General features: G+C 50.3%; 4 protein-coding genes across 4 annotated transcripts; 2 read left to right on the top strand and 2 right to left on the bottom strand.

Moving 5' to 3' along the window:
• Nucleotides 1-555: 555 nt before the first annotated feature.
• UHO2_07086 (uncharacterized protein) lies at nt 556-2,427 on the bottom strand (the record flags this gene model as incomplete). The annotated part of the gene is made up of 1 exon (XM_041556542.1): nt 556-2,427. One exon carries the CDS (start codon nt 2,425-2,427, stop codon nt 556-558), a length of 1,872 nt encoding a protein of 623 aa, XP_041412476.1.
• Nucleotides 2,428-3,995: 1,568 nt separating this feature from the next.
• On the top strand, nt 3,996-5,912 carry UHO2_07085 (uncharacterized protein; the record flags this gene model as incomplete). The annotated part of the gene is made up of 1 exon (XM_041556541.1): nt 3,996-5,912. The coding sequence occupies one exon, from the start codon at nt 3,996-3,998 to the stop codon at nt 5,910-5,912; it is 1,917 nt and encodes a 638-aa protein (XP_041412475.1).
• A 368-nt stretch (nt 5,913-6,280) lies between these two features.
• Nucleotides 6,281-6,679, bottom strand: UHO2_07084 (uncharacterized protein; the record flags this gene model as incomplete). The annotated part of the gene is made up of 1 exon (XM_041556540.1): nt 6,281-6,679. The coding sequence occupies one exon, from the start codon at nt 6,677-6,679 to the stop codon at nt 6,281-6,283; it is 399 nt and encodes a 132-aa protein (XP_041412474.1).
• A 1,380-nt stretch (nt 6,680-8,059) lies between these two features.
• Nucleotides 8,060-8,571, top strand: UHO2_07083 (uncharacterized protein; the record flags this gene model as incomplete). Its single annotated transcript, XM_041556539.1, has 3 exons — nt 8,060-8,312; nt 8,386-8,433; nt 8,546-8,571. 3 exons carry the CDS (start codon nt 8,060-8,062, stop codon nt 8,569-8,571), a joined length of 327 nt encoding a protein of 108 aa, XP_041412473.1.
• Nucleotides 8,572-12,456: the final 3,885 nt, after the last annotated feature.

Below are 12,456 nucleotides of genomic sequence, written 5' to 3'. Positions count from 1 at the left end.
AATGAAATCAACGTGAAACCACAGAGTTGCATCTCTTCATTCTTTTTCATATCCGTGCAGCATGTGCCTGCGCTCAGACAATCACACAGCCATCTTTCATGCCTTGTCCACACCCAACCCATCCAAGACTCGACTTGCTCCACGCGGCAACAGTGCCACTTTTCATCCCTTGTTCTAGCCTTTTGAGATGCTTGCTCTAATCCCTCACAAGTAGCCCGGCTGAGTTGCTGGTGTAAATGAGAGCCAGTTTTGATTTTCCCCACCTTTCTTGTCTTTGAGATGATGATTTTTGGTTGATTTTTGAAGCCGTCTTTTCTCATCCCCTTTTTTTTCATCCCGAGGATCACCGATCCGTTCCTTCTTCTTTGAGCGCCTCGCTCAGATCGCACACCGACACACATCGTAGGAAAGCGTATAAACGCTGACCACCCTAGATTTCAGACGAGAGCCCAATTCAGCAAAGAGTAGAGTCAAGTGAATGCATCAAACCAACAGAACAAACCAACAAGGCACAAGAGAAACGAAAACAACTCCATCTCTACCTACGCCCTCTGCTCAACAAACAGGCATAAAAGTAGAACTAGCACTTGCACCCCCAACTCCACCCCAGAAGCTACTAGCCATGCTCGGTGCCACATCCTTCTTCGTATTCGCCTGAGGCATCAAACTTGGCGAACTCCTCCTCAACAAACTAGGCCTAGGCGATTGAGACCTTGGCGAACCAGGAATCATCAATGTAGGAGTAGCTGGTCTGCTTCCACCACCCTCATTGCCAAAGTTGAGCAACGCACCTGGAGTCAAAGGCATTTCCTGGCTAGGACTTGTACGGCCAGAGCTCACACCGTTGCCACCAACACCACCGGCCCAAGTGGGAACAGTGATGCTCTGCAACGCCTCCAAAATCTTACCCACATCCGTGCTCGAGATCGTCCTACCTTTTATCGTCTTAACTTCTTCTTTTAGACTCTTGTTCTCGACGCAAAGCTCAGAGATCTGCTGACGGAGACCTTCGATGATCGTGTCACGGTCAGAGATCTGCTCCTCGAGTTGAGTGATGTACTCCTTTCTACGAGTCCTGAAGTTACGAGCCGAAATCTTGTTGCGCAGTTGACGCTTCTCTCTGCTGCTGAGCTTCTTGTACTCTTCTGGGTCGGGTTTGAGATAGTTGATATCGCCAACAGCCATGGGGATCGTGTTGAGAGGCTTGCTCTTCGTCCCTTTCCAAGCAGAGTTGTCACCTGAACGACCGCTGCCGTGTTCGTCGCTCTCATGTTCCTCATCATCGTCCTCGGACATGGGAGTAGCAACCTCCTTGATCTCCACCTGTCCAGTAAGGTTGCCAATAGTGTAGCAGCTCTTGTTCGTGTTCGTGTTGGCAGTGGTGAGATCGGCAGTGGTGAGATTGGAAGGGCTGATGCAAGGCATAGCCATGGAAAAGGGGTTGACTGCACCGCTTTCGACAACGTGAGGGTCGATGGTGGCCGATTCCATCTCGGTAGTGCGGAAGGGCGAGGTGCGGAAGGGCGAGGTGCGGAAGGGCGAGGTGCGGAAGGGCGAGGTGCGGAAGGGCGAGGTGCGGAAGGGCGAGGTGCGGAAGAAGCCAAGCATCTGATCCGAATCATCCTCAAACTTGATGGCGGTGGAAGATGATCCGAGAGCAATATGTTGCGATGGCTCAGCTAGAAGGCAAGAGCTAGGCTCGCCAAAGACAGTGGAAAAGTCGACAAGAGCCTCGTCCTCACCGATGCTGTTGAGGAGAGGAGGAGGGGCAAGAGGCGAGTAGCTACGAGACGAGAGAGCAGGCGACTCAGCGGTAGTGTCGAGCTCGGGTGGGCTGACAGCCTTGTCGGCGGCAGACAGGAGGGGAGCAAACGCTACATGCTGAGGAGTGGGAGCGGCAACAGAGACGATAGCGGGAGCAGCTGCAACAGCTTTGGACTGAGGAGGAGGTGGACGTGCCACGGCAGCGACAGTGACCTGCGAAGTAGATGCTCGAGGCCGAGATAAGGCGCTCGTGTCGGATGTACAAGCCTGCTGAGCATTGCCCTTGTTCTTGAAGAGGCTGTCAAAGTGATTGCGGACATACCTGTCCAGGAGGGCTTCGCTGGGCTGAGTGCCAGCCTTGCGCAACTCGAGGGCAAGGTAGTAGCGAAAGAAGACCTCGGGCGAGGAGCCTGGAGGTGGGGGAGGCTGATTCTCATCAAGACCAACCTTGCGCATGTTCAAGGTAGAAGCGGCCAAAGTCGAGGAGGAAGAAGAAGCTGTGTTGGTCTTGATGCAAGACTCGGCAGCGTTGGTGAGAGATGCCTGAGAAGCGGAAGAAGCGGTGCGAGCACGAGGTTGAAGGGCGGGAGAGGAAGGCACCTTGTTGACGAGATCGTCAAAGCCATTGAAGCTCGAGTTGCGAGCGACCTGAGTAGCTGCCATCGTTGCTGCTGCTCAGTTGTGACGAGTGTTGTTATTCAAAGTGGTGTCGACGACCAAGTAGGGCTGCGTCGACTCTCAAGCTGGCCGGGGTGTTGCTATGGAAGATGTGGAACAAGAGATACCAGAATGGCTGAGCCAGTTGAGCGAATGCCTTGAAAAGTGGCAGCGAGTGACACACACACACGCACTGCCACCCACTCGGAGCTAACTTGAAATCGACGCCAACCGAGCGATTTTGCACCTTTCCAAGGCCCGTGCCTTGACGCCACCCAAACCTCCGGTAAATCACAGTGATCACAGTCAGCCAAAGGGGCCTATGTTTCAATGTGACAGACCACCAAAGAGGTCCCCTTTGATGGTCACACTTCTTCTATGCAACAGCTGTCTATGCATTTCTCTCGCAGACAACTGTGATTGCTGCAAAGTGAGACAAGTGAAAGGGGCAGTGTGCTGTGAATAGTAGTCCAAAAAACCGGCTGGGCTCAGCTGAGCTATTGCTATTGCTACCAAGCTGAATGCGCTTAAGCTCAGCTTTGGTCCTTTCGCCAAATTCCTGAGACTGACAACTTTTCTTACATTGACATTGCTCTCGCTGGCGTGCTCGGACCCTCATCGTTATCATCGCTGTCCATCCAGCCTTTCTGTAGCTGCAAGCTCTGACTGTATCAGTATCGAAACAAGCAAGAACGATGCAGGCACGCAAGCAGCACCTCGAGCATCCTCCGCTTGTGTGAAGCCGTTTGTGTTTCATTGCTTCTTCTCTTGTTCGCTCAGCGCCATTCATCTAACAACACACAGCCTCTTTTCCGTATCTTCTGGCCCTTGTTTTTCCTTCCATCGTCTTCTTCCAAAGTCTATGTATGCCATGCCACCTTGATGGTTGCCGCTCTTCTCACCAGCGGGTCCTCATACTTTGGCTCTAGTTACCACTTGCAGCTCACTTCCATTCGACTCTCGCTGCTTGTCACTCGCTTGTCATCATCATCCTATCATTCAAATCTATGCTGTAACGGCGAGCAACAAGCTGACTCGACAAAGTGACCGTGCAAGCTCGGCTTGACATGCGCGCTTACGATCCCCCTTTTTTTTTTTTTGTTTTTGATTTTTTGTTTTTGTTTTGCGCCCGTTGGATGATGTTAGGTTCTCTTTTTGTCGACATTGCAAAAAAAAATAGATCGGCGATCATGTTGCTCCATCTCAAAATCGAGCCGATGTGAGGCTGGGTCTCACTGTTTTGCCTTTTTTTTCATCTTCTTGGCCTCTCATCTTGACCTCCGCACAAAGCCAGTCGACATCATCCAACACTGCATCTTGTCCTTGTACCACAACTCACCGAATGCCTATATCTCCTACCTGAGAGGAACGTCCCGCATCCAACACTCAAGCAGTTTTGGAACGTCGCAGGCTAACACCGGCATCAAAAGTACGACTCAACTTTGAGCATCTCTTCGCGACCCTCAACTCCGTTCCGCTGTGCAACGGACCGACTTTATTTTCGACTCCTTCCGCATCCCGCCATCCATACTCTCATCAGCAACAACTCTCTTCTATTTGACAGGCACGAAGCCATGTCCTGGAGAAGCAACGCCCAACGAACGGGCATGAATGCCCAACCTCTTCAAGGTGCAAGACGTTGGGGCGGAGGAGGAGGCGGTGGTGAAGGAGGCGGTGGTGGAGGCGACCGCGGCTCCGGATCTCCACCTTCCAACTACCAGCAATCTCAACCATATCCATCACCCTACCAACAGCAGCCATCCTACCATCAGCAACATCAACATCAACAGCAGCAGCATCACTACTCTGGTCCCTCCTCCTCCTCTTCTGCGTCCAACCCACGCGATGCAGCCCTAGCAGCAGCCGCTGCCGTCGCAGCAAGCATTGGAATCAAACGTGACGCTCCCTCCACCTCCTCTTCTGCACCCGCCGACTCGACTTCATCCTCTGACGCCGATAGAGGTCCTCGCAAACGCAAATCTCGCTGGGGCGACGCCAATCCCACCACCTCCAACATCCCCACTGCCATCGGTGCCAACGTCTCAGCCACTGATCTTGACAAATACGCCATCCAAGTCCGTCTCGACGAAATCTCCCGCAAACTTCGCTCAGGCGACTTCATCCCACCCGATCGCGAAAGGTCCCCCTCCCCTCCACCCACCTACGATAACCAAGGCCGTCGCACAAACACCCGCGAAGTCCGTTACCGCAACAAACTCGAAGATGAACGTCTCTCCCTCGTCGAACGTCAACTCAAACTTGATCCTAATTTCCGTCCTCCTCCCGATTACCAAGCGATCAAACGCAACCAAAGACCTTCAGAAAAAGTGTATTTGCCGATTAAAGAGTTCCCCGAGATCAACTTTTTCGGTCTCCTAGTAGGTCCACGTGGTAACACGCTAAAGACCATGGAGAGACAGAGTGGAGCAAAAATCAGTATTCGTGGTAAAGGCTCAGTCAAGGAGGGCAAGGGAAAAGGAGGGGATGAGGATGAGGAAGAAATGCACTGTGTTGTGGCTGCTGATGACGAGGCTGCTGTGAAAAAGTGCATTCGCTTGATCAACCAGGTGATCGAAACCGCTGCCTCCACGCCGGAGGGGGAGAACGATCACAAGCGGAATCAATTGCGAGAGTTGGCTGCCCTCAATGGTACCTTGAGGGACGACGAGAATCAATTGTGTAAGAATTGCGGTAATAAGGGTCATAGAGCCTTCGAGTGCCCCGAACAGAGGAATTGGACAGCTCACATTGTTTGTCATCGTTGCGGAGGGCAAGGCCATCTGGCCAGGGATTGCACGCAGGGTAGAGGTGGACCGGGTGGTGCGTTCGGTGCTCCCAGTGGTCCAGCAGCAGGTGGTGCCCTTGGCGGAACAGGGAATCGCCAATTCGATTCAGAGTATGCAAATCTTATGGCTGAACTGGGAGAACCCGCTACCGCTGCAGCTAACGCCTCTGCTGCAGGTCCCGTTGCGGGCAATGCTGGTCCAGCTTCCGCAGCAAACGGCTCGGTAGGACCAGATGGAAAGAAAATTCCACCGTGGCGCAACCCCGATGTATGGACTCAACCTGGCTTCGGTGCTCCTCGACACCAATCCGACTCCAACCGCGCTGGTGGAGGATGGGCCGGCAGAGGAGGCTACAATAACCGAGGTGATCGCGGTGCTCCCTACAACTCCCATCACCCTTCTCAGCAGTACGGTCAACAAGGAGGATATGCTGGCTACGATCAACAAGCACCAGCCGCTCCGGTGGGAGGAGAAGGGGCCGAGGGACAAAAAGATTACTCGGCAGAATGGGCTGCCTATTACGCTGCACAAGCTGCTGCTGGATACGTTGATCCCAATGTCGCCGCAGCAGGAACAGCAGAAGCGGGAGCAGAAGGAGCAGTCGACTACACAAAAGAGTGGGAAGAGTATTATCGAATGCAAGCTGCAGCTGCCGCTCAAGATACCAATGCTGCTGCTGCTTACGGTGTTCAACCTCCGCAGTAACCACCTCAAACCCGGTGCAGATTTGCTCCCTTCTGATTTCATGCTTACTCATATCGCAATGTACTGTACTGTACATTTATTTAGTGCCCAATCAAAGAGTTCTACAGCAATCAGCACCGGCCGGTTGCCGTGCTCAGCGAAGTACTCAGTGCGTAACTTGTTAGAGAAGCTCCGCATGACAATTGAGCTGAACATTGAGTCGGAATCTTCGAAGGTAGTCGCCTTTTGGTCAAGGACGTTTCGTGCGAAAGGAACAACGGATAGCATCAAGAAAATCTTGCATTGCCATGCATGTACAGAGATCACTCTTGGATCCAGGAGGTTGTGTTTGTCCCATCACATCTTTTTGTTCAGGCTCAAGAGTACCTTCAGATGATGGTTTGTGATTGTGCTAAGTTCAGGGGTGGGCCCTGGAGTAGCTTCATGACCAACCAGGCGGCGATTGGGGTTGCTCGCATCAGAAATGGGGGTGTCAGCCCTGACTGACATGGAGTCTCCATCTTGATAGGGTGTTGTTGCTCAATCAAACCCTCAATCTTGAATTCGAGGTTGCGGCTTGCGTCCCACTCCTTGTTGGCAAGGAAGAGGTTCACCCTGGTTTGCATCGCTCTACCAAGTTCGATTCGACTAGCAAACGGACCAAGATTGTGCATTGCTTTGTAAAGGTTACCAATACATTCGATCATGATGGACATGGGTGAGATAGTCTGCTCTTCGTCGCCTTCTTCCTTGGCGTACTTGAGTAGTTGACCATCTTTTGGGTCCATAGGACCATAGGTCTCGTTGGCTATTTCTCAATTGAACTGTTTTTGGAGGATTTTTGGCAATCGAGGCAGAAGATCCTGCATCATTTTGACAAAGTCCTCATAGTTCAAATAGTCCGGATTAGACATGCTGATGGTGTATCGGCTTGTTGGGCTCATAACCTGATATAAGTAAAGAAGTTTTGGTCCCGATAACTGGTGATCGGGGAGAGTCCGGGTACAATGTCACTACTACTTTAGGGCTGTTGGAAACTTGAGTAGTTTCGGTCCCGATACTGGTGATCGGGGAGAGTCTAAGTACGATGTCGCTGCTGCTAAAAGACAGAAACAAATATACTCAATTGACTAGAAGAAGAACATGGCGAGAGCCTCGAGCACTCTGCCTTACCTATATACAAAGTGTTGGTTCATCCCATATGTGGGAGTATCATCCTCCAACGCAGAGTCCAACAACGGGCGGGACCCAATTGCATCCATCCTTTGTCTCTAATCGGCTCTGTCTGATTCCCAATTAGATCGGGTCTATCCTCTCTCCGATCAGCTTCGATCCATCTGCTCCCCGATTAGACCTGCTGGATCGCCATCTTCAACAAGGGCAGAAACATGTATACTCAATTGACTAAGGAATGTGGCCAGAGCCTAGTGCTCTCTGCTTTGTATATATACATCTGTGTGGCACTTCCCAAAGGTGGGAGTACCCCTAGGTATTGATCAACCATGACAACGGGTGGGACTGTGTTGCACCCGATCTCTCATTAGAACGGTCCTCCCGAATCCCTGATCAGATCGACCTGTCCCGATCTCTCCACCATCGGCTTCCGTCATCTCTCATTATCATGTTGGATCGGTACCTTTGTCAGATAGATGCGCAGGAAGAACTGGACTCATATGAGTTGAAGTCATGCAATACACCACTTCGTCCGGGCTACGTTCCAGCTCCTTTCGCACAGGTGTATGATAGATGCAACGCTTAACATTTCTTGTGAACTATGACTATGAGACTGCTTGTTTATATAAGATGTCGGACGTCCATGAGGAATCCTATCCCCGCTCCGCTAACTATTTGTTCCACGCGTTACCTCGGCGTTGTCACCCACAAGCGCCTCCTGATTGGTCGCCACACGTCGACCATGAATGCACGTCCCTCGACCTCTCGGCGACTCGGCTCTTTCGCATCTCGACTAAACTCCTGGTAATTCCGTCGCAACTTCAACTATATGAAGAGGTTTTTATTTTTTATTTTCCTTTTCCGCAACTTGTTTTTTTTATTCATTTTTTTTAATTTTAAACGCGCTTCACGCCCTGCATAACACCACCACGCGTCGTCGAGAACAACACTTTCCCATCACCCAACACCCCCACCACCATCTCTCACACACAAACATGTCCACCACAACAACACAGCCGACCACAGCCGTTCCCTCAACCTCCATGTCTACCTCTGCCTCCGACTCCGCCTCCGACTCCGCTCCAACCCAATCCCACACCGACCCATCCACCACATCAACAAAACCAGAAAATGCAGTGCAACCACCCGACATCTCTTCCCCACACCAGTTGATCGATTGGGTAGACACGGTTCTAGGTCAACTTGAGTCTAGGTTCGATGATATGAATGGTCAAGTCACCTCACGGAGTAAGTGCCGCATCTTGACTTCCAGATTTTGAGGGTTTAGGAATGCTGACATTTGCATTGGTTGGTGGTGTAGTGAACGAGATGAGTAGTCGGATTGATGCTTTGGAGAGTTCTATACAGGCTGAGTACTCACCACTATCACGCTCTTAGGGTATAAGATGGAAAATAAGAAGCTGAACGATTCATGTCTGGTGGTGTAGATTTGATCCATGGCACACCCTCCCCGGTCAAAGCTACAGGGAATAACAATGACGCTTGACCAACCTCGATCAACTCAATATACCACTTTGTACACTATACAGCACAGGCTATTACATCTTCCATCAACTCTATTATCAATGCTGTGAAGTACAGAAGAAGATTACATCCCATAACAATCAGTTGAAGATACGTCGGAATTCCAATGTGCATCCCTTTTCGACTTCCAAGTATGCAAGAACGCATTCGACATGCTCGCACTCAAGTCACAACTCATCGGCGCCGCTCTCGTGCTGGCATTCTGTTCTGAAAACCTCTATGCAGCGCATGCATATATGGGCAATCAGGTTTGCCCAGTCTCCTTCGAAGCTACTACCTCGTAACAAAGACTACAAGAAGCATTGTGAAGCTGACACTGGCCCTGACGGTGCCGATCCCAAATGGCCTTGCTTCACCTTCTGGAACGGAGATTTAACTGAGGTGAACCGGGAAGTTCAGGGAAGCAAATCGTTCTCAACGAAGGCGAGGAGGTGACATGGGGGATTATGTCAGCTTCCGTCAAGCAGAGTTGAGTCGAGTCCTTTTTTCCTCTCCTGTTCTTCTCCACAGTCACATTGAGGAGTAAGGGATGGGATGGCTCGAGCAATTCAAAACAATGGTTCAGCTCAGCTTCAGCTTCAGCTTTGGCTTCTCTCCTCCTCTTCTTCCCTTCGGCACCTCAGCCGACGATGAGTGGTCCAGGCTGGCTAGCTGGACAGCTTGGGTGAAAGCATCAACCTTGCTCAGCCTGGCATGGCACCAGTGTTGCCCTCGGGAAAGGGAATGATGCTCTCCCTTTGGCAGGACTTGCTCACTGCTGGCTTTTCATGGTGCATATAAGGGGCCCAAATCATTCCCACATCCCAGATTTGCCCTTCCTTTCCCTTGTCTTCCTTGACCTTCATCTTCTTTCTCTCAGCTTCACTCTAAATTTGTCTGTAGCATCCCTCTTGCAACCAACTGAGCCAATCAAATTCACTTTCAGCACTGCTTTGCTTCCACAGTGGCACTCTCTTGCAATCATGCTCCTCCTCTGGTCACAGAAGGTACCACTTGTTTGCCATCAAACTCTGCACCTTGTATCCTCTTCTCTCTACCATGTCAAACACACCTTCTCACCCTCTTCAGGGATTTGGCCAGGTAGTGCCAACAGGAGCAGGTCATGTTGGCAAGTTTGGTGACCACACCTCCCTCACAGAGGAATACCTTGTCAGGTGGGCCAAGACAGTATCAAATCGCTTTGATGATAATCCAGCCTTCTTGGAGTTGTGCAAGAATCTAGCTGAGGTGGAGCAAGACCTTAACAATACATTCCATACACAACACCTCTCACCTGGCACCCACTTGGAGAATGCTGTGGTGGAGCAGTTCTTGCATACTTTTTGCAACAAGGTTTTCCTCCCACATGCTTATGGTCCTCACTCAATCATCACTGCTGATGACATCCTCTTGTCCCCACCTAGACACAATGTCTCAGCCAATTGCTTGTTTTGGAAGATGGTTGCCAAATTCTGTGTCTATCGTCAGAAAGAGTTGTGTCAGGGGTCTCGCGCCTGAAACCCAGGTTGTTCTGTCGAGATACTCGGTGACTATCAAACTGTGCGACAGCTATTGTCTCGGTATCGGTGACTATCAAGTTGCACAGTGACAGCAGGTGGTGTTCGTTGGATATACTATCGTAGGTTTCGGCTGACCTCTGTGGACACTCCATTCAGGGGTAGCTTGGCATGATCAATATCAATGCTTCAGTTATGATGACACCAAGGTCTGGTGTGAGTGTTGATGATGATGAAGTTGATGTCATTGGTGATAAGGTTGGTGAGTGTTGATGGTAATGAGGTTGATGGTGTTGATGATAAGGTTGGTGGCATCAACACGAGTGTCCAGTGTGTTGACTTGATGCTTGAAGTGACCCCTGGACCGCAGTGGACTACTGCCTTCAGTTCTATCTATATCTGGACCGCTAACCTGCTATGGGCACCTTCAGACATCAGGTAGTGGTGATACAACACACACACTACAATGAGGAGCAACCTTGATAGATTGCTGCTATGCTGACTGAAACTAATGTATACTTATGCTGAAGTGATAACTAGTTATATGGTGAGTAGAGTCGATGAGGATCCACTCGACCTATGATGATGAGAAAGCATGGTTATATACCTCTTCACAGCATCGCCAGCGATGCTGCTCCTGCTCTCTCTCCAGAGAGTACCTTCTTCATCGAGTACTGCTCAGGGGCCTCTCCTGCTTGGCACCCCTGTGCCTCTTGAGTGGTGTCGACTCCTTCGACACTGCTCCTCCTCCTCATGACCTGGTGTCAACTCCCTCGACACTGCTCCTCTTCCTCAGGACCTGCTTGCCAGTGTCCTATGACTCTTGTCTCTCGAGCCCCTGAGTGGTAACCATCTGAGCTTGGTCCTCTTCGTGGCTGTGCCTGCTCCTTGAGCTTGGTCCTCCTTGTGGCTGTGCCTGGCCCTCCTCGCATGTGGCTCGGTTCTCCTTTGCATGTGAGTCCATAGGAGTCCATGGTCTCCATGGAGACTGCACTACGACCATGCTCTCTACTGGTATCGACTAGGTCTTCGATACCTGTGCTCCTTCCATATGAACCAGTGACCCTCCTGCTTCTTGAGCATCCAGGCCCATGACACAACCCTGGTCGCCATCCATTTGTACATATCAAGAATGTTCCGTTTGTTTCTCTGCTAACGCAAGCAAGGCAGTGCTTGAGTTAACAGGTATGATCCAAGATCACCCAGCTCGAATACTCGCCGACACAGGTGCAGGCTTATCCATAGTTTCAGAATCTTTTGTCAGCAAGCACCACTTAAACACAAAACCAACAAAAACACAAACTGTACATGGTGTCACCAGACACAAACTTGTCATTAACAGCTCTGCTATGGTGCAGGTAGTTATTGGAAAACATGTACTAGGGGCAGTGGAGGCATCAGTAGCCAACACCACTGAGTATGACCTCATTCTGGGTTTCTCGGAATTGAAAAGGTTGAGACCAATGATCCAGTGGGATACTGGCCAACTCGAATTCAAGACCCAAGCTCAGAAGGACCAACCAGAAGAGTTGGGAGCCCTATGACAGGCACCCCTGAAGATAAACAAAAAGGATCCCCCTGATAAGAACTATAAGTCTATAAAACTTCATGGACATGAGTTCATATCAGCAGAATGATTGATCCAAGCAGCTTTGGAGGATGGCCCTATTGGGTTCATGCTGCTAGACACTCTGCCCTCATCTCTTCCAGCATTCAGATTTGTGCCTACTGGAGCTGATCAAGGGGTAGAAATGGAGGTAGAAGCAGATAAACCGGTTACAGTCAAGGACATACCGGAACCGTACTGACATCTACAAGAGGTGTTCAATGAGGTGGAAGCAGACAAGCTACCACCACACATGGAGCATGATCTATGGCTTGAACTGGCTGAAAATAGTAAGCCCCCTCAAGGACCATTATATCTCAAGGGACCAAAGGAAATGGCCAAACTCCACAAGTATCTTGATGAAAACCTAGCCAAAGGTTTCATACAGCCATCAAAGAGCCCTGCAAGATCACCAGTACTCTTTGTACCTAAGAAAGATGGAGGATTGCAACTCTGCATTGATTACAGGGGCTTGAATGAAATCACAGTCAAGAATCGAGCACCATTGCCACTCATCGATGAACAGTTGTTCCTCCTATGCAAGGCAAGGATATATTCGAAGCTGGATCTCAGAGCCACGTATAACCTTATCCATATTGTGGATGGAGATGAGTGGAAGACAGCATTTGGAACCCAGCTGGGTCTTTATGAGTATTTGGTAATGCCTTTTGGCCTAGCTAATGCTCCTGCCCATTTCCAGTCATTTATCAACCACATCTTCTGCAATATCATCAGAATATACATG

Source organism: Ustilago hordei, assembly GCF_900519145.1.
Source record: "Ustilago hordei strain Uho2 genome assembly, contig: UHO2_contig_23, whole genome shotgun sequence".
NCBI lineage: Eukaryota > Fungi > Basidiomycota > Ustilaginomycetes > Ustilaginales > Ustilaginaceae > Ustilago > Ustilago hordei.
This window is presented reverse-complemented; position numbering and strand designations above follow the sequence as displayed.